We start from the raw sequence: 22,834 nt of genomic DNA, 5'->3' as shown, positions 1-22,834 counted from the left end.
GGTATGTATAGTGCTGCTCTGTAAACTCAAGATTTTACATCAAGTTAAATGCAATCTCCATTTAGAGTCCTCTGTACAAAAACGTTTAGCTACGCTGAGGCAGATATTATTCTCACGCCCCGATCTCGTTGAGTCCGTGCCGGCGACTCACGCGCCCCGCTAACCGATTCGCTTGAGGATCTTGCATCAACGAGGAGGAGCTCATTTAGCGGAGGAGGAGGAGGAGGAGGACGGGATATATATAATCGCGTCCTCCTCTGCGGAATCCCTGCGGATCGTCCTCGTTGTGCTTCCTCGAGCGATCTCGATGGTAAAGTAAAGGGGGCGTGTGCCGACTACTGGCCTCGCGGGGCTATTTAAGAACGAAGCGGACCCGCGGGTAGGTCGGTGGTTATCATTACGTGTATGTTTTATTTTATTTTATGTTTTATTTTTGTATTATTATATCTTCACAAACTGCACGGCAACTAGTGTTCTGTTATTCATGGTTTACCTTTTTTTGTTTTTTGCTTTATTTTTCTTGTTTTACATCTGTCTATTACAGCTGGTACCTGTTTCGTGTGCGTGCGCGTATGTTACTGTGCGTGTACGTGTATGTGTACGTGTACGTGCGTGTTTCCCTCTTTCTTTCTCTCGCTCTCTCTCTTTCTCTTTCTCTCTCTCTCTCTCTCTCTCTTTCTCTCTCTCTCTCTCTTTCTCTCCCTCTCTCTCCCTCTCTCTCTCTCTCTTTCTCTCCCTCTCTCTCTCTCTCTCTCTTTCTCACTTTCTCCCTCTTTGTAAGTAAGTCTCTTTTCGGTGTCTGCGCGCGTTTGTAAACTATGTATGTATGTGAATATGTATTATGTAGGTATGTATGTGTGTGTGTCGATCAAAATGGTCATGTGAGGATGGCGTAATCCGTGTGATGTCCTATCTGTGTGTGACCAAACGTCTCCCATACCTTATCGTCGTCGTATTATCTTTAAATATCATTAGTATACTATATATAATATTATATCGAAAATAACGGATAATACAACACGTAGGGAATCGAGGGTTGCGGGTAGATAAAGAGAGGGCTGGGACGGGACGATGGTGATGGCGGTGATGGTAGTGGTTCGTGACGGTGGTGGCTGCGATAGTGGTGGTGACTAGTCTTTCGTGGGTGGAATTCGTGGGTTAGATTGGATATTTTGGGACGTAGCTGCTAATGATAGCTGGTTCGTGGAGGGTGGGTAAAGGTGGGTTCGAGGGCTAATCTCGCGCGTTCGTACTCGCGATCGGTCGTCACGCGAGGATCTCCTTCTCCTTTTTTATGGGAAAAGATTCTCCCCGAGGCACTGATCGCGAGTGCCGAGACGGCGATCGTGATCGGCGGAGTTAAAAGTTACATGGTCTCCCCACACATGTGCATACAATCGTAATACGATACGAAGTCTTCTGTTTCTTGAATTCTTTTCCTTTCGTATACTATTATTTTTTACTTTTAATTTTTTTTTTTTTGGTTTGGTTGCTTCGTCCTTCGTAAAAGCTGTTTACGGAAAAACACTAATCGTTAATATTTTTATTCGGCGGGATTTAACGTTTATTTTTTTTTTCTTTTTTACTGCGTCTTTTATTTATACCGAGGGAGTTTTATCGTTCCGTGGATTTGATCAGTGATCGGGAGTTTTTTTTCGGATCGGATGTTGGTAGTAGTGGTGGTAGATCGGATAAGTCGGAAGGGATAGAAGGACGATTCTCGCGGCACTCGCGATTCGGTTAATCCACCGGATTGGGTACCTGATAAGGTAGAAGGAAGGACTATGGAATAGGAGCAGAGGAGAAGAAGGACTAAACGGTTCGGGCTTAAAATCGGGCATTGGGTTATTTTTAATCGCTTGCTTATTAGAACTGGACTGGCTGATACAACTGGTAGAATACAAGTTATTTTTTTTTCATTCGTTTTACATACGGCTATTACTTCGATATACGGTAGGTAGTTAGTATGTAGTTGTCGACACACAATTCAATGATTATTGGGCGTTTACTGTTTATACTGCTTTACTGCTTGTTAATTGTTAATAATTAAGTAAGTTTAATTGTAGTGTTAGTTAGTTAGCTCTTACGTAGCTCTTGTCATTCATAGTTAATGCGGTTAATTCTACGCTTGTAGTTTTGGGACATAGTTTCAGGGAATGTTTTCGGGGGGAAGGGCTGTTAGTTTGAAGGGTTACGGGTGTTATGGGGGTTTATCGGTGTTACGTGTGCTGTGTGTGAGGCACCGTCGAGCTAGGATCGATCGCGGCAAAACTCTAGTGAATCTCTTAGAGGCACACCGAGTTGGCCGCACGATCGTAACAAGATCGGGCATTTTCGATGGGGAGTGGGAGAGACCATAGTACACATATATATTATTGTAAGTATACTTATCGCATAGTAATTGCATTTAATCAATATACGTGTGTGTTATCAGTGCATAGCAGCGTTCCGAACTCCTTGCGATAACCAAAACTTCTTTTATGCTGGGGTGGTGGGTTTGGAGAATGTGTGTGTACGTGCGTGTGCGTGCGTATGTAACGTGTTCGATGTCTTATTTTAAGCACTTTTATTCTCTTTATCTTTCTATTTCTCTCTCTCTCTCTCTGTCTCTCTCATTTTTCTCGATAGACTCTTTGCTTAGTGGAGAAGCCGACACTTCGAAGAAAACGTCGCGTGTACTCGGTGCACCGCGAGCGAGGTACTAGCTTGAATATTTCATATGTCAAATTGCGGATATTCCGCGGAAGTCATCGAGTTGGTATAGGTTGTGCTGCTGCTCTCGGAGGGTAGCCCATTAAGAGCTCCTGTGACGCGAGGATGAAAACCTGCTCGAGGGATTACCTGTGATCTCTCTTCGTACCCTAAGACAAGGGTGGAGACATTACGTTACTATTGAAACTTTCGTCTTCTCTATTTTCTTACGAATTATATATTCGAATGTGTCTTTTCAATTCTCAATGATTAGAAAAAAATAGGAATTTTTATGAGTACTGCTAAGACTTTCACGAAATCCAAGCTAAACCAAAAAGCAGAGTCGACTGAGTCCAGAGAGCGAGTACTTGTGTACGTGTACTTGTGTGCGTGTGCTTGCTTTTGTAAGTGTGTGCTTTTGCGTGTTACCGGTTGAGGATGAAAAAAATGGGCAGCGGGCGAGCACCAGTCAGGCTTTGGGTGGGCGTTCGGTCTATGTCGGGCCCCTTTGTATAATTTTAGTATTTTTTTCGTATAAAATCAACACTGAAGGCACATTCTATCGGACGAGTCGGCCCAGTGTGTGCTGTGAGTGAGAGTGGGCGCGGGACCCGAATCCACGCAGCTTGCGTGGCCGCGGCTAACCTGGCGACGTTCTTTTTTGCGGGCCCACGAGGGACTTATGCACCCCCGGCGCTAACAGGCTACCGCAACTAATAAAGTTATTTAGATATCCTCTGAGGTCCCTGGCCTTTTAACAGCCTGGATGGGGATAGGTAAGAGGGAAAGGATCGAGGTTTTGGAAGCAGGAAATATCAGGGTTGAAGGATTTAGGATATAAAAGGACATAGGGTGGACAAGGATAATCCTTTTTCTTCCTTTTCTTAAGCGGAGTTATCTAATGGCAGCCGCGGCCGGGCCCCGCGCGAGAAACTGTTGATTCGTGTGGCGGTTATTTTGATCCGGTTGCCTTCCTCTATTGCATCGGGTTTTGGGGGTCTGTCATTTTTTCGCTTTTAGTCGAAATGGCTATTTCAAAATTGAGAGCCGGCCCGACGCTCGCCTGACTTTGCCCAGGTCGAACTGAACTATCATTTTGCTGGGATCAGGTTCAGGGTTTAGGATGGCTTTTGGATATTAATGTACGTACCAGACGGTCAGGATCCAACGAATTCGATCGGACATGGTCGTTCTGGAATTTGGTTAAATCAAAACCGGTTGAGTCGGAATGTTTGATCTGTAAGATCTTTGGTCTCTGGTTTAATATGGAAAAATCGAGAGATTGTCGAGTGATGTTCAACGAAATCCGATTGTGACTTTGACTAACGATGATGATAATAATAAAGGCCAAGATCGCATGTTGTACGGACCAAAAGCGAACCAGTCTTTTTTTTTATTTTGTACTATTTGTAATTCGCCGGAGTATCAACGACGATCACGATACTGTACGATTATTTGTATAACATCATCGTCACGACGCGGCCCGAACAGAAGTTTCGTCGACGTTTAGTTTGTTTGAGAGAACATAAATCCGGTTGAAATGATGGGAAGGCTGTACGAGTGCACTGCGCGGCATCTCGTTGTCTGCATCATTTACGCGTTAAATTGTGATGGTTTGCGGTTGTCGCGAACTTTCGTAATAGATCATAGAGATTGGCCATTCTTGTACGTACATTAACTCCAGGACAAAAACGCGAAGAACCTGCGTGTAATGGTGCGTGTAATGGTGCGTGTGTAGAATGCGTGTTCCAATGTGTCGTGTTTTATACTTTCTTCTTGATTTTTGAAGAATTTCGTCGGAGAGGGAAACATTGCTTATGGTTGTGGAAGGAAGCGAAGCTCGTACGATCGTTGCGTCGACTCCTCGATCATTTCAAAGTTCAACATTAAACATTAACAAATATCGAATTGGATTTTATTGTTTCATGTGTAGTTAGCAATTTTTGATTTTCTTCTTTTTAAATCGCTGATTATTGTTTTCGTTCGATAAAAACTATAATATAACGTTTCCGACGAGTTGATCACGTTCGTACGAGCGTTCCACTAAATATGCGTGGCTCTTAAAGGTCGTCCCTAATTAATTCATTAATACTGCTTTCCCCTACTGTCCGTGTTACCCTCTGATAACGGCGAAGTCTGTACAATAGCCATCCGGCGATGAACCATTATTTTAACGCGGACATCGCCGAATAGTAATCAGAGCCGTGACAGTGCCGCTTCCACCTCACGAAATTAAATCGAAAAAGAGAAAATAAACAAAAACAGAACGGTAAACAATCGTTTTCTTTTTTTAACTTACGATGGACCAGCCTCGTTTCTCTTCTCGTCTCCATAACTTGGATAACGAGTCAACAGCAGTAAAGTCAAAGTATGTAACCAATAAAACAAAAACAATTTTAATCTTTTCGTACAGATCTCGAGAATCACCGTGTTCCGGCCACTCGAATAAGGAGGAAGGAGTGGCACTGAACGCGATTCCGTTAAAAAGATTGACTAGCGATAAAACGTATCGTTAATACGGAAAAACAGAGTGTCGTCCGATTCTCTCTCGTTGAGATCACGAACGTTTTGCGAAATGTACAAAGATACAACATGCGAGATCGAGGATATCGAACGATCGAGTCCTCGATTTGCGCGATGAAGTTCTTGATATATAAAACTTAAACTCAACAATTAGAGAGGCGAATCTACAGGCGGAGACGTCGATCGAGAAGAATAATGTTTGATTCCGTGTCAAACGGGATCATCTATTTCTCTTAAAATAAGCGGATACGCTATTACGATAAACAATAGATCGGTTCGATTGATCTTTCTTTCTGTCCTCCTTTTTTTTTCGTTTCTTCTTCTTGATTAATTCTTATCGATGGACGTCACGCGACACGTATGCCTAAAAAACAGAGGCAGAGGGGTTTGGAGGAATTTCTTCACACAGAATTTTCTCTTTCTAGGCCTCGCTTCTCTTTTTTCTTTCCATACTTTTTATTATCTTCATATTTTAATCTCGATCGTGCTTTCGCTTCCTCTAGGTATTATTATTGATCATTCGCGCGCGAAGGTTGTCGCGTTACCAGTAGTTTCTGTCGTTTCTTAATTTCTTTTTTGTGACCATTAATTAATGATCCTTTCGAAGGATCGTTGATTGATTTTGATATCTGACGGTAGGATCGTGATTGTGTATACCTTAATGGTATCGATTTTGTAAATCTTAATTCTGATGTAACGTTAAGTTAAAATATTTCTTTAAATTAATTAACGAACGAAGGTTTGACGTATGCTCGGCAGATATTCGTACGAGCTTGTCTCGGTAGATGAGTAACGAAGGAAAGCTACGTTGAGCTTTCTGATAGCTATAAGTAGTCACGTCAACGTAAAACCGGTTGGTTGAGAACGCTTTAATTGTCGCGAGTAGCTCGCGCGAGTACGGGAAAAATTTCGAACGGAAAACCAGTTCGAGGGGAAGATTGTGTCTCGTAAAAACATGCTCGTAGTACGAATTTACTGCTCGTGCATACGCATAACAGGTTATTCAAAAACCACGAAAACAAAGAAAGAAGAATCCTTCGCGCGATACTTTCGAGGTAGCTCCAGCTTTGCTCGTATCTTTTTCTTTTTCTTAAAAAAAAAATAACGAAGGGTTTTGTTTCTCAGTGCTTATTCTTGTTTTCGTCGATCATATTATTAATGAATTTCGCGGTTTTTTCTTTTTTCTCACGTTTTTTTTTTCTTTTTTTTCACGGGGGTTAGTTTGACCAATCGCGGTAGCGTACCAATCGATGTTCGACGATCGTTTAGAAATGATGTCTCGTGAATAATTTGGGGCGCTGTTTTAAGGTAGGTGGGATCGAAATTCCGGGGTTAGGAGGAAAATGGAGGAGGAAATTGTATAGGGAAAGGGTTCATTCGATCGATGATCGAAGGGGTGTAGCATAGAGTTCCAAACGCTCCGTGATCTACAGACATTCAATATTAAACAGATCAATCAACTATGTCGTCGTTATAATACCACTAGGATAGCTCATAATCGTAAGTTTATATCAATAATATAATTATATTATTAGGTATCATTAATGCTTGTGTCGTATGTATATTCTCCGTGTACTTTTTTGTGTGTGTAATAAGTGTTATTCTCTTTCTCTCTCTTTTTTTCACATCTCGCGTATCCTTTCGCGCTCTCACGTTGTGTATACTCGTGTACGTACATACGTGTTCCTTTTTTCCCTATGTATCATTTTCGTCATTATTACACTTAAATTTCAAGTTACAAGCTAGCGTATAAATGATGGGTAAGAAACGACCACTCGGACGCGCGACAGTTCTTCTACCGATTCTTATCCTGGAAAAAAGCGTCTCCTATTGGACACTTCGCTCTCGCTCGCAGGAGAAACGAAGGAACTCTGTTTTCAGGACGATCGCGACGTCGCGGTCTCATCCTCGACGTCTTTTATTATTTTATTTATTTATTCTCTCTTTCTCTCTTCTTCTCTTTCTCTCTCTCTCTCTCTTCCTTTCTCTCTGTCTCTCTCTATCTCTCTCTTATTCTCTCTTATCATTTCTTCTCTTATAATATCGTCATCGGAGAATCGATCAGGAAGAACCGTCCGGTCACGGTGGATGGTTTGTTAGCCGCCATGTACCGGGTTGTTTCGTACCGTTTATACTATATATCATTAATCGTATTATCGTTAAGTATCATTATTCATTAGTTACTTTTAATTAATCGTTAGGTATAATTCAATTAATCAAATACTCTTAACCCTTCTTTATCGTTTAATAATTATTGTTTAGGTAGTTTATAGTTTCAATAACGCGTTTTTTTTTTTTATGGATCTTGGAAGCAAAACCTTTTTCCTCGTGGAAAGGATTATGGGTGTTCAGGAGAAGGAGGAGTGGGGTAAGTAATGGCGATAGTAGTTACAGGAGTGGGGACCGGGTGTCGTGAGTTTCTCGGAGGGGACACACCTCTTGTCCCGCGCGAAAATCTGCGAAAAATCAGAATGTCGATTAGCGGATCAGCTTCACCGATTCTCTCGCTCATTCTCTCTTTTTGTTAAATCTCTTTTATTACGAGTTACGCATTCTCTCTTACTCCCAGCTCACTCTCTCTTTCTCTCTCATCCTCGCTCTCTCTCTCTCCCTTTCTCTCTCTCTCTTTCTCTCTCTCTCGTTCACTCTCTCTCTTTCTCTCTCTCTCACTTTCTCTCTCTCTTTCTCTCTCGCTTCATTCTCCTTCTTTTTTTTTCCTTTCTCTCCGATTTTCTTTCTCTCGCGCAAGCTTTCCATCTCTCTCTCTCTCTCTCTCTCTATCTCTCCTTTTCATTTTTTCTACAAAGAATGTTCGTATATACATATAGTATGTACGTCGTGCGAATTGCTTTGAACGCGTCGCGTCTTAAAAACGAATTGCAAGTGGCAAGGTTTCCGATTTTTTATTAATTTACTTTTTTCTCAACTCTTTTCCTTTTTTTTCTGCGATTTTTGTTTTGTTAAGTACATAGGTTACATTTTATTCTGTTATTCTTTTCTTTCCTTTTCGTTTCTTTTTTTTTTTCTTTTGCTTTATTCATCCCGATAATGTAAGCCTTTTTAGTATCCTTTCGCTGTTCTGTTTTTATATATTAGATATATATATATATAGCGGCGTGCTCGGTTTCCATCGATTATTCGTTTAGAGTTACGTTTTTTCGGGTTTTACGTTACGTCGATCGGCTCTACCCACGCTCATGGGCCAGCGACTATCGTTCGTCGCTAGTGGCCTCCTCTTCATCGTTATTATCCTTATCCGAGTTTCTCCTTCTCTCTTCTTTCTTTGTTCCTTATTCCTTTCGTATTTACATACGTTCGGCTTCTTCACAGATCGATCATCGGAGGAGCATCGCTCATCGCATCGTCTGGCGAACGCCGTCTTCTCGGTGAATTGGATTACCGAAACGAACAAAAATCATACCATTTAGGGAATGACAAAGGAAGCAGAGAAAGAGATACGATACGCTTTTGGCATCGATCAACTTTTCTTAATTCTGCGAGGTACGTACGATCGTGCCGATAATTATCGTCGGAATAGCATCATTGGCGTTCCTTATTAGGATGATTAAATTTTCGTCGTCGATGAAAACACGACGAAAACGACGACGATCGTACGATTTCGTTTCGGTTATGTCGTCCAAAAGGAAACATTTTCATCCACCACCGATAAAAGGCAAACGTTGCTTCCTCTTTGAGGGTGAGATCGTATCGAGACTCGAGAGAAACGATTCATTTTTTCGTTCTTCTCGTATCTTCGATCTCAAGAGGATACGAGCGATGTGCCACGGTGTTAGCAAGAAATAATTATTTCTAAGTATTGATTATACATATAAACGTGATTGTTTATTGTGTTGTCCCTGCGTCGTATAGCGTTATTGCCTCGTATGTCCAGTTATAGCGGTTAACATCGGTTTTATCAACTGTCGGATTGGACCGGGTCGGTTGGATCATCGTGAGTTCTTCGGAAGGTTAAGGGCGGGTTCTCGTGTGCGTTATATCAAACGAAAGAAATCGCGCACCCTTTGGCGTTTGATTCTATTCTGTATGAATATATCTAACGAATTCCTGTGCGTATCTCTAGTGAATATAATGCATCTATGGTCTGTTTAAGAACGAAAAGAACGATGATGACGAATTGAAGATTGCTGCCGAAACACCATCCGGTCGTCCGTCGATGGTCACATCACGCTGCTCTCGATTTCTGCTCTGAACGATCGCGATCTAATTTACTTAGATTTATATCTATGTGAGTTAGACGAGCTGGCCCGATCGCGCGGACGTCACCGATGGGACATACCTCTTCGTACGCAGCCGAATTTCAACGAGCGTTATATCAACAGTGAAAAATAGAATCAAATTAGATTTTATTAAATAATTACGTAATTTATAGCTTTAGACAAAAACTTGTTGATTCTACGAACACGATTCAGATTCTCTCTTTTGTATTTTTCTCTCCCAAAATTCCAAATTTAGATTTGTCAATTTCAATTTTTTATTTTTATAATTTTCATTAATCGAAATAGTCTATTTTGAAACTATAATCAAAATTTTGCTTGCATATCTTTTGTCCTTTCTAAATTTCCATTTCTTCATTTTGTCTTTTTATACATGCAATCAAGAATCATTATTTAACTCTTAAGTTTATTCGGCCACGTATAACCAGAGCGTCCCAAGACGTGTTACGTACGCGAATAACGACAATCATACAAATCTCCACTTATTTTTCCTTTCCTTTTCCCTTTTTTCTTTTCTATCTTTTTTACTTTAAAGATGCGATCGCAATACGACTGATGTTAAAAAATTCCGCGGATCTACGCGACGAGATAATACGTGGTCGATTCCTCCTCGGTTTTATATACATATACATATAACACGTATAGGTATATAGAATGTGCATGTCTTTCCGTGCAGGCTATTTGCTCTGTTCGATTTTCCCGGATTTTCGGCGAATTTTTTCCTTGTCCCGGCCGCGGGGAACGGCGAGTCGACAGTCGTCCTTTTCCGCCCTTTCGCATTATCCTTTCCATTCCAATATTTTCTTTCCATCTCTCCCTCTCGTTCTCTTCCTCTCTCTACCTCTCTCTCAATCTCTCTCTTCTTCTTCTTCAATTAAGATTTTAATCTCGATGATCTGTTCTATTCATTCCTTTCCGATACCTTTACTTTTTGATAACGAGCGTTCTTTAATTAATATCTTTTTTTTTATTTTTTTTTATTTTTTTGTTTTCCGGGTGACCCGTCCACTCGCGTTGTCGCTTACTTAGTTACATGCAGGAAATGTTTTTCTTTTTTTTTTTCACGCGAGAGAGAGACGATTGTTTCTCGTCTCTCTCCCACGAATGGGTGGTGAATCGTGTGTTTTCCATCGTTTTTCTTTATCGTTCTGGAAAGGATATTATGCAGGGGTGGTAGGAGGGGGTTCGTGAGGGTATGTCGGAACGTGGAAAGCTCGACGGGCGGTTTTCGGTTTCCAGGGCAAAGCAGGAAAGAGTGTATATTTATTAGAGCAAAGGGATCGGGAGAGAGAGGAGAAGGTTCGAAAAGGACAACGAAGGTTACGCGTCCACGGCGATTTCTTTTTGTTTTCAACGTGGACGCGAATCCCAAAAATTTCAATTCCAACCTGACGCGGCGAGAACGGAAAATCTATTTTTTTTTCGATGGTTCTGTGGTTTGCTGAGTTAGCTGCGAGGTTTCGAAACTTCCCGCCGCCGGTGGAGATATAATATTTATATAATATATTCCTTTATATTATCTAGACGTAGGGCGAGAAAATGTAGGTTGGCACGAAAGGTGATAAGGTAGAAAGGAGAATGGGATAGGAGGAGAAGAAATGGAAGACCGCCCGTCTCGCGTCTCTCACATGTCCTGGAAAAGTATATACTAAGGCCGATTTTGGTTAAGAATACGCTTTCACTTTTTTTCCTCTCTTTTGATCAACTTTTAATTTTAACGTTAAGGCGCAACGTGATAAACTTGTACTTTTTTCCTTGATGTGTCTTTTAGGTTCTGGCCGAAAGAACTGCGTGTCTCTACGTGTTCGTGTACGTGTACGTGTACGTGTACATGTGTATCTCCGTGTACTCTTGCTTGCGTGCGTGCGTGCGTGCGCGTGTATTTCGGTCGAGTGTAGGTATGTACGCGTGTGTGTGGGTGTGCTGCTTCGCGGCTGATGACGTTCGCTCGCCGATTACTTTTGCTGAGCACTTTCCTTTTGTTGTGTGGTTCGGTATACGAACTCGTTTTCTAAGAGCTGCCTTTTTGTTGTCTGCCAAAAATTTAATTTTTTCTCTTTCTCTTTTCCTTTCTCTCTCTCTCTCTCTCTCTCTCTCTTTATTTCTTTCATTCCTTGATACGAGAGAAACTCGTATCCCCTTCACGTCACTGTATATCGTCTTGCGCGCAAATCAAAGATATCGACAAATCGTAAAACTTTTCTACCTCGTCGAAAGTCCAACAAAAGGGTAAAACGCCGGAAAAATCGTATCAACTTAATCGTCGTGTCAAAAGTGGTATCCATACATACATACATACATATGCGTATACATACACAAATATATTATATACATATATTTGTCAAATATGTATTATAAATGTGTAAGTATACTTTCTCGTTAAATATCGTAATGCATTCATGAAAATAGATAGGTTTTTTATCCGGGACTCTGTCTCGTTATTTGGCTTTGTTTCGACGGCGACTATGTGAAAACAAGAATGTCGTCAGTCGTTACTGTGTCTTTTCGGAAAACTGAATCCGGCTTAAAATGGTTTCATGAACCACGTAAGAGGAAAATGATTTACAAAGTACGATTTGCGAAAGAAGGCCAATATTTCAAATCTCATAAAGAGTATGTAGTCGTTCGTCGACTATAGCAGTTAATTTTTGAAGTATGTAGAAAAATCAATCACCGTTGAGGAAACGTGTGTGTTTGTAAATATCAATTGTTTTAATCGATTCCTTTTACGTAGATCGTGAAGGAAACGAAAATTGGTGATAAAATGTATCAGAATATAGTAAGGTGGTTTGTTTGAATCGTTCTGGTAAACGATTTTTACGGATATTAAGAGACAGAGCTCCGGATTTTAAAATGTACTCGCTAGTGTCACAATGGTGCTCCAGATTTGGGCCGAAAGTCGACCAACCAGAGCGCAGAAAAACAATTCCCACAAGACGTTCCAGCCGACCGAGCAAGTCGTCAAATTCGTCCATCGATAGGTTTATAAACGCTTCTCATTAATGAAAGATTTCTGAGGTTCAGCGGAAAAAATCAGCGTTTATCGGTACGTTTGCCAATGTAACAGGAACGATTGGGCTTCGAGTGCATGTCCTGCATCTGATATATGGTATATTATAGAATATAATATAGGTATATATATAAATATACATATACGAGCTTATACATATATTCATATATACTAACTGCTCCGATAGGTATAAATATATATACACATCGATCGTTAATTATCCGCGTCATTTATCGATGACGTCGTTCGATTTTCTCTAAGAGACGAATATGGTCGACGAGACTGTCGGTCGGATGCTCTTTCTTCCTTTATTCCGAAGGGTCTCCATTGCATATCACTGAGGACTTCATTGGACTCAACGCGGCGATCTAGCTCACATCCTCACACATCGACGTAGGGTTTTTACTTGTTGTTTTCTTTTCTGTGACTTGCCTAGTGCTCATCCTCGCTTCCTTCGTTTCTTCACTAAATAAGTGTCTTAATAATTTTTGTTCTTTATTTCCTTCTTTATCTCTCTCTTTCTTTCTCTCTCTTTCTCTTTTTTTTTTGTTCTTTCTTCTTTCGTTAAATACACCTACAATTCCCTACAACGATAATACGTATATAACCTAACACGACTACTGGCTGAGACGTTATGTGCGAGTAACACACTCCAGGAATATCGACATTTAACATTATTCACATTTTTCGTCTCGTGTGTGCTCTTCTCGGTACACGCGTGCATTCGCTTTCAATTTTCTTTCTCTCTTTCTCTCTCTCTCTCTCTCTCTCTCTCTTTCTCTCTCTCTTTCTCTCTCTCTCTTTCTTTCTCTCTTTCGTTCTTTCTATAGATAAATAATATTCTATCTTTTTCATCTTATTTATTAACATAGAGTATAGAATTGTATTAGAAATTACGGAAGGAATAAATAAGTATAAGTAAATGTTCTGAATCATTTCTTAGAAGGATTAATGGGAAAGCTCGAATGTGAACGTACTAGAACAGTTTGTTTAAAATATATTGTATTGAACTTTAGTTTGAGGAAGGAGAATAAAACAAAAAGAAAATTAAGAAAAAACACGTTAGAGCTTGATGGTGAAGGAAGACTGGAACAGCCTCGACAGAAATTCCATTTTCAAACGGAATTTGCCAGGCTTATCTCTTCGATAACATTTTTTACATTCTTGCTCTGATACGTGCTTTATGATTTTCGTTCCTGCCATTTTACTCGAGGTGATTGAAGGGTTGGATAGATGGATGGATATACTGACACTTTATGTATCTGCCATTCCGTATATGCACATGTTTCCTTGCTTCTGTGCAATCGACTCTTCATCTTTCTCTCTCTTTCTTACTCTATCATTCTAACTCATTCACAACTTTCTTTCTATCCCTGATAGCGCCACTGAGTCGGATAACGGACCAGGATGGATCCTTCGATCTTGTATCTCCTTCTCTCGATAAAATTTGTTTTCTTCAATCTCTCTTTCTTTCTCTCTCTCTCTTTCTCTCTCTCTCTCTCTCTTTCTTTCTCTCTCTCTCTCTCTCTTCTTCGTTCGTTCTTCGTTTTGCTCACATACGATTCATCATTCTCTCATTCATACAATTTCTCTCAAGTCCGAAAGAATTGCCGAAAAAGTATCGTGCACGAAAAGGATGGGGTGGAGTAAGAACTCCGCGATAATCTTATTATACTTATACAACTGGCCTAATAATTTTCTCCTAGTTTTCAAGTTTCTTCCTAGTTTATCATTTTTTTCCTAGACGATCTCTACAATACATATATCGCGGGCCTCCCGGTAGTCAAGGAGGCCGGCTCTCTCTCTGTATAATTTTTACGATTTCTCTTTTTTCTCCCTTAATTTCACCTCTCAACACTTAAACTCGCTTTCATCCACAATTTCACATCTTTCTCTCATTTTTTCTCGACCACGCGAGCATACGTAGACGTACATTCACATTTTCTCTTTCTCTCTAATCCATTTACTCTCTCTCTCTCTCTCTTTTTTCCTTTCTCTCTCTTTCTCTCTTTCTCTCTCTCTTTCTTTCTCTCTCATTCTATAGGATCGGTTTGCGCCGAACGTATCTCGCCCGTGGCTCCGAACTCAGTTCCGAAATCACAATTAACACGGATTTCTTATCAGTCGTGACTTTTTCCCTCGTACTCTCTCAACTTTTCTCTTTCCATTCCTTTTTGTTTTATATATATAATATCCGTTTCTTTAAATGTATCATCCGTTCGAATAAAAAAAATCACCTGTTGAGATCGCGAGATTTCGTGGCTTCAACGACGGTCGCATCAAGGACACTTGGCTCCCTTCTATGCTTCTACATCTCTCTCATCCTCGACACACACGCATTCTTTCGCTTTCTTTCTCTCTTTCTCTCTCTCTCTCTCTCCCTCTCTCTCTTTCTCTTGCGCACACCTTTTTCTTCCTAAATAACCTTCGACCTATCCCACCCTCCCTCTCACCCATTCGTCCAATCCCGCAATTCAGCTTACTCGCGTGAATCCTCCAAAGTATGTCGCTATCCCGAGAGGCTTCCGATATCGAGTTAAGAGGAAAAAAGTGATCCGTTCGTTATGCATCGACTATGGTTCCAAGGCACGTAAATTATTCGTTAACATTATGTATGCATGGGAGTATAGTATAGTATGTATACTATGATCGCAGGTGAATCGAGAGCTGGAGTATCGACAGCCTCTCGTCGGGTAGCCTGCAAATCAGAGCGTTTGAAGGACTGATCGAACGTATCGTCGGTCTAAGAAACAATTATTCGTTCTTCTTCTACTCGTTCATTCTCTTATCAAATACATATGCGTATAACCGTCGGGCATCGACGCGAAAAGAAAGTGTGTCGACGAGGCAGGAGTATCGACTGCGACTCGTCACTCTGTAAAGTATCATTTATGTGAGAATTTCTAAACGGAAAACCGTCGTCTTTTTATCCTTGGGAACCAGAGTCGAGGACGAATATTGGATCGAAGGAACTTAAGATTATTAATTAATTAGAAGATAATATAGAGGAGTCGGAGTAGTCGACGAACTCCTCTTTCTATCTGTAACGAAAAATTCATTCATAACAGTCAATTGCGATAACATTATTAAGGATGATATGTCGTTACGTCGAAGCCGCGAAGGGATGCTTCGAGTGAAATCTCGATAAAAATTATTCTCCCCTTTTTCGTGGCCTCTCGGAATGAAATGAAAAAAAAGAAAAGAAGGTAAACGAATACTCGGAAGCTCCACGCTCGTCTTTCATCTCCGAATTTACCGAAGAAAAAAAATTCCATTTCACACCTTTAGTTCTCTTACTGAAAACGTATAGTAGACTTAACGCGCTACGTGTACTACGAGATTATCACACAGAAAAGTTTTGCTCACTCGGTGCTAACAATTAGTTTTTATTTCTTTTCTCCTTTTTTTCTTTTTTTTTTTTTTTTTTTTTTGCGTACGCACGCGATATATATTATATATATTCCCCTTTCTCTCTCTCTCTCTCTCTCTCTCTCTCTCTCTCTCTCTCTCTTATTCTGTCTTCGACTATTCTTTTTTCTCTCGCAGACACCCTTGTCCCATTCACGCGTTTTCCCTCCTCGATTCGCATATTTTTCTTCTTATTATTATTATTATTGGTTAATTTAATTTTTATTTTTATTCTCAATGTGTGTATCACGCGCGCACACGCGAAAAAAAACCGAAAGACGCGATTAAAGGAGTCGTTGCAATTCTACGGAGAAAAAGTTTCATCTCTCTGCCGCTTCCTCCTCCTTTCATATCTGTATATAGCCTCGTCGCTTCCGCTATCGCGCATTCACCGATTAAGTTAACCCTAATTATGATCCTAATAGTTTGAGGAATTATTATTCTCAATGAACTTACAAAGAATTTTCGCGCGCGCTGTCTCTCGCTCTATCATTCTTTCACTCTCTCATTCGCTTCTTCACTTTCGTTCGCACTCATACGAACACTCGACTTTTTTTTCTCCCTCCCTTTCTCTCGTTTCTTTTTCTTTCACTCTCGCTTGCATTCGATCTTTCTCCCTTCTTTAGTACATTCGCTCGTTCGTTCGTTCATTCGTTCATTCGTTCGCTTGTGATCTATCTTTTTCTTTCTATCTCACTTCCTTTCTCTCAGTTTATTTCTTTATCACGACTTAATCTCGAACTCGATAGTCATATTCGTAATAATAATATAATATAATCGTACAATAATAATTAGTTTATTAGTGTGTGTGTGTCTTTTTTTTTTCATTAATCTTAAGTAAGTATTCTTCATCTGCAGCGTGATACGACCTTCCGCTCGGTTTGTTTTTTTTTTTTTATATCTTTAATTAATCGATAATATAATAATTAATAGCTTGCATGTGTTAACGTTAGATACTATTACTTAATTCTGCTTACGTCTTCTTAAAACTTACGCATTTATGTATGTACGTATGCTCATTATTCCTTTCGCCTCTTGCGCATTATTTTTTGTCTTCTTTTCGTTTTATCTCTCTTTTTTCTTCCTTTCTTTCTTTCTTTCTTTCTCTCTTTCTCTTTCTCTCTCTCTCTCTCTCTCTCTCTCTCTCTCTCTCTTTCTCTCTCTCTTTCTCTCTCTCTCTTTCTCTCTCTCTCTATCACTCGTTTCCTCTTTCTCTCAGTATAATGTTTATTATCGCGTTTCGTCTTGTTCCGTGTGCTCGTTCTCCGCACGCTTCGGCCCAGTCGCGCCAAATAATGTTAATTAACGGCGAGTCTCGATCGACCTCTATTTCAATTTATTTTCTTCTTAATAAAATTTACATAGGGATCTCAATTTTTCGCCACCGACCGAGGAAATACAAACGTTTCTTCACGCCGTTCGATCTCCATCTCTCTATTCCCATCTTTTTCTCTTTATCGTCTCCTTCTACCGTCCGTTCGTATATAAATGAGTATGTGTCTGTGTGTCGGTGTAGTAGACGTCGCGCATCCGTAAAATCGTCGAGAGAGTCCGATCGTTGCTTTTCCACGATTTTCCTTCGCTTTTTTCCCCTTTCTCGTAGCGTACGCAGTACGCGAACTTTTCTACGTCCTTTTTCCGTAACTCTCGATCATCGAAGGACGACAACTCGTCGATAAAATTGACAGCGTCGATCGGATGACAAAGAGTTTACAGTCCCCTTCTCTTTCTTTCTCTCCCTCTCTCTCCCTCTCACTCCCTCACTCTCTCACTCTCTCTCTCTTTCTCTCTCTCTCTCTCTCTCTCTCTCTCTCTCCCTTCAACGAGTCTTCGAAAGGGGAGACTTGAATGATATCGTCTCGGCGAAAGGCTTTTTCTTTCTATCTTTCTTTCTTTCCTTGTTATTCGTTCGGTGCCTCACTCTTTCTCTCTCTCTCTCTCTCTCTCTTCGTTTCTCTTTGTATGTTCCGTCTCTTAGAGTTTTCTCTCTTTTCTTTTCATTATTTAAAAAAATTTTCGCGTTTCATAAATAATTTCTCTCGATTCTCGATCGATGGACGACCACCTCGAAGAATCACGCGAAAAGGAGCAAGCCCGTTTTCTCATATTGAATGATTATTATTTTTACTCTTCGATTGAGTCAAGCCGATCTTACGGTTTTAAGGTCTGTCATTTTTATATCATCAGGACAAAGATATTTTTGCTATTATTTTTATTTAATTAGAGTTTTAATTTAATTTAATTTAGATCAATTTGCGGTTTTTAGCTCTCGAGGTTTAAGGAAATTAACGAGAGAGATCCGGTTAGATTAAATATTATTATTTTTTTCATTAACGAGTCTGAATCACGTAAAATTATTTTTATCGTTATTTAGAAATGTTATTAAAGTAATCGTTAGGAGAAATTTTTATGATTGTCAAGGTTTCATTAAGTACGTACTAATTAAATAAAATAAGAAATAGATCTATCGATCGTGTCAGTGTGTATATGTGCATATGTATTCCGTGGAATTCGACAGGCTGTTGCAAATAATATTTTAAGATTATAATAGGGGATAGTGTTGTTCGTTATATTTTTGTTCTTTGTCCTGAAATACGTCAAGGCTTTTGCAGAATAAATATCGATACCGAAATTTGCAAAGGTCAAGTTCTTATCGACGATAAGATACTCAAAGATAATCATATGGGCGTTTATCGACGTGAAAGTGCAAAGCAGCTCGAATTGTTATTAAATAACTTGGAAAAAAATTAATTATTCAATGAATACGTTCAACGATTAAACATTTCGTAAGGCCAATATGATAACGCGCGAATAAAATTTCTCACGGTTTTTCTTTTTTTCTTTTCTTATAGGACGATTTTTCAACGAGGTTCGAGTATCGTAGAAAGACGAGTGCAACGTAGAAGCATATAGACGTAATTATTGTACGATGAATAATTTTTTTTCCTATTTACGCCGGCAGAGCGTTGCGAATCCGTTTTATAGGAAAAAATGGAAAAGGAAACTGTCGTAATAATATGCGAAGCAAGGACATTTCATTTTTCTTTTTTCTTTTCGACCAACGAGATATATCGTGCCACCCTGTTATGAGGGATCAAAATCAATTGTCGATCGAGATTTCAAACAACTTCGTTTCATTTCTGAAAATCAAACGAGAATAACGCCCACGTTTCTTTATTCATAAATAGTTAGACCAAAATCTTAGGCCAACGCCGAGAAAATAAGTAGCCACTTAGTTTAGGCCAAAGTTGAGTATTTACGAATCGAAATTTTCGTTTACCCCTTTTTAATTCGATCGTTTCTAGATTCGCTTTCGTCATTAACATTTATTTTCCTGTTCATTTTACACAAAAGAAGCTTCTTTTTATTCGCGATCTATGATCCTCAAATCCTTGATGACCTCGATGACATCTTCGTTGATCTTTATGGACCAAATTTTCTTCGACTTCGCATAAAGGTAGGCCGGGTTGGCAGTCGATAATAACTTATATGGAACATTCGGAAGCGAGGAATTTTTTTCTTTTTTCGGCCAGCACTTTTCGAAGAAACTTAGGATATAAGAAATAAATGCAAAAGAAAAATATTTTGGTAATCGACAAATTAAAATTCAAATTAAATTCAATTTTTTTTCTTTGTTTTATTGTCGTGAATAATAAATAAAATAATCAATAAATCGATCGTCGATTAATTAAAAAATATTGATTTGTGACTAGGTTAAGACTCACCGCTTGCAAAAAGTGTGTTTGTGTACTGCACGTCACATGCTACCGGTATAATTTTCAATGATAATAGTAATAATATAATAATAATAATAATAATAATAACATAATAATAATAATAATAATAATAATAATAATAATAATAATAATAATAATAATGCAATAACTAGACGTATAGAGAAAAGATACAGCGTAATATTGGGATTGGGGATGTACAATTTTTTGGAAGAAGCATTAGAGGTAAAGAGAGAATAAGCAATCGAGTTCGAGAAACAAAAACATTAAGAACCGTTGGCATGGAATCGAAGTAACGGACTTAATTTAAAATTAACTAAATTGACCGCGATAATGAGGATAATCATAATATTAATAATAATAATAATAATAATAATAATAATAATAATAATAATAATAATAATAATAATAGTATAATAATTATTATTATAATCGTGGTCTTAATAAAATCCTCATGTACATAGACTGATAAAGATTAATAATAATAATAATCGTACTGTCTGTGACGATAATGAAGACAATAATAATAATAATAATAATAATAATAATAATAATAATAATAATAATAATAATAATAATAATAATAATGGTAATAATAATAATAATGGTGCATGTAATAGCGACAGTAATAAAGGTGAGGGGAATAAGTGGTGAGGAGGGATTGGGAGTGTGCTTATATTATATCAGGACTCGCTACTACCCGAAATATTTTTAATATTAACGTTGTACCGTATCTACAGGTTTTTCTTTTGCGAAAAAAAAGGCAGCGACGAGAACGCAGAAACGACGTTGTTCGTATTTTTAACGCAGCCTGTGCAACGAACAGACAGGGGTCCGCGAGAAGTTGAGACCCTTTCGTCGTGCATTCTCCTCACTCGTTAAATGCTAACAGTCGCGCCAGCATTCCTTTCTCGAATTAAAAATCTATTATTTTATATGCATGTGTATGTGTATGAGTATACATATACATATATATTTTCATCTTCATATATATATAAGTATATATACATATATACTTTTATATAAGTGTTCAATATAACTCTACTTTTATATTTAGATATAATTTTAGCACGCACCGGCGTTATTAAAATCATTTAATTAATTAATTAATTAGCTTTAGTTTCGTCTATATTTAGGACAACATCGCCGGCGCACGCTCGTTTCTTCCACGTCAGATCGCTCCTCTCTTTCTCTTTCTCTTTCTATCTCTCTATCTTATCTCTCTCTCTCTCTCTCTCTTTCTCTCTCTCTCTCCCTCTGTCTCTTTCTCTCTTTCTCTTTTTCTCTCTTTGCTCTTAATACTCGTACTCTCGTTATCGCGACTAGCCTAACCTGATTATTATATATACCATATATATATATATATATATATATATATATATATATATATATATATATATTAATAATCGGGATAAAATCTCGTGCATCGTTCGATCGATTGCAAGAAGCGCGAGAAGCGAAGAACGAAATTTCTTAGGAAATTGAATCTCTCTTTTCTTAAGAAGAACTTCTTCTTTCGCCGGCCAAGCATTTTCACGTCGATTTATTTGTCATTGATTGTTGACAACTTAAATTCAATTGGTCTTGTTCGTTGACGAAGAAACATCGAGAGATCGTCGTCGTTGATCGTTAAGATCAACTAGAACTCGCGCGATCTTCGCGAACGACGAGCATAAAGGATAACGTCGTTGATCTCACGCACGCGTGATCATTTCTTCTTGGAATTTTTTTTTCTAAGAGGAAGATCTCACCGTCACGTTTCATCTCGTACGTTAAAGTAAAGTAGTACGTGCTAGTTCCCAAAAAAAGCAACCCTTTACCCCTTTAGCCCTTTTCGATGATGCGTCGCGAACGGGCATGCACTCCTGGGGACGACGAAGACACCATAAAATTTCGAAACAACAAAAATTTTCTCCGTCCATCGACATTACATCGAGATAAAGATTTTCATTTTTGAGGTATTTTTTCCGAGGATCGCGTAAAAGCGTGGACCACATGGATCGACATTTTTGGACCACAGTTTCTTTTTTGTTACTAATGTTTTATTTTCTTGTTTTTTTCTCTTTCTCCTTGCTTTTAGTTCACACCGTAGAAACGATCTAGGACGAAGGGCAACGAGAGCCATTCGTCGTAGATCGTTTCTCGGTGAATCGTCGAAGGATCCTCTTCCGGTATTTCTCGAAAAGCAGAAGATGATCCATCGAGTTGTTCGAGATCACCGAAAGATACTCGACCACGTGCTCCACGCATCTATCGATCCTCGATAGCAGTGACGTCTTTTCTTTAATTTATCTTTTCTTTTCTTTTTTTTATTCTTTTAATAATGGCGAGAACAACTCACCATTCCCCATGAATGCAGTCCCGTCCTCGAAGGCTTACTTCCTATTCGTCGCATCGATTTCGAAAGAATCAGAGACTTAAAAGTTAGGCGGGTAATAATAATGCATTTTTCGTTTCTTTCTATCTCCTTTTTTTACATTAACAAACAGACCCTACGAAAGAAAGTCTCGAACACGATCGAAATTCAAAATTTTGTTCGTGCTCGATCGTTGACTCGCGGTTTCTCGTCATTCGTCGAGTAAATCGACTAATACTCTCTTTCACTTTTTCTTGTATACGTTTTCGTTCTTTTTCGTTTATTCTCTCCTAATGATTTCCCTCGTACGATCTTACGATATATCGCGATTAGGTCACAGCCTGATCCTTCGTCGGTCGATCTCGTCCGTGTACGCTTTTATATTATTTCCCGATTTCGACGGATTTCACGACGCTCATCTTCTTCCTTCTTTTCTCACAACGCGTCGTTCTAACTCCTCGCCATTTCAGCTTCGTTTTTCGATATGTTATTTTAGGATACCTGAACGTGTACGTGCGAGGGAGTCGAGTGTCCCTCGAACGGCGATGACGACAACGCTGCTGGTGGTGGCGATCCTTCCTCTTCATCTCGGCCGTTTTCAATCTTCCTTTTCTTTTACTTCTTTTGATTACTGGGAACCGTCTAGCGTCGGTGGCCCCGAGCACCACGAAGAGCAAGAGCCACGCGACCTCCTGATTCATTCAAGCTGCTCCAGAAAGTTTGGACTCTTGAAGTACTCTGGTACAGGGTCGTCCAGCCTCGAAATCACCTTATAGATAGATTTCTTCCAGCTTTGCTCAGAGTCCTTACCACCCTGGATCGCCTTGAAGAATTCTTTTAACGTCTGTTCAACCACGTACCTGAAGTTGCTCGGCAC

At 39.3% G+C, this 22,834-nt stretch overlaps 1 protein-coding gene across 3 annotated transcripts in view; it reads right to left on the bottom strand.

The window, feature by feature from the left end:
* LOC127064684 (homeobox protein prospero) overlaps positions 1-22,834 on the bottom strand; it is a 59,808-nt gene that overhangs the window by 6,610 nt on the left and 30,364 nt on the right. For all 3 annotated transcript variants that reach the window (XM_050996123.1, XM_050996124.1, XM_050996125.1), the window contains exon 5: positions 1-22,834. This exon is cut by the window's left edge and continues 6,610 nt beyond it. In XM_050996123.1, the coding sequence (XP_050852080.1) occupies positions 22,655-22,834 (180 nt within the window). In that variant the 3' untranslated portion in view covers positions 1-22,654.

The sequence above is a fragment of the Vespula vulgaris genome, chromosome 6, assembly GCF_905475345.1.
Source record: "Vespula vulgaris chromosome 6, iyVesVulg1.1, whole genome shotgun sequence".
NCBI classification, from domain to species: Eukaryota; Metazoa; Arthropoda; class Insecta; order Hymenoptera; family Vespidae; genus Vespula; species Vespula vulgaris.
Note: the sequence above shows the minus strand (reverse complement) of the source record. Positions and strands in the feature narration are given on the sequence as shown.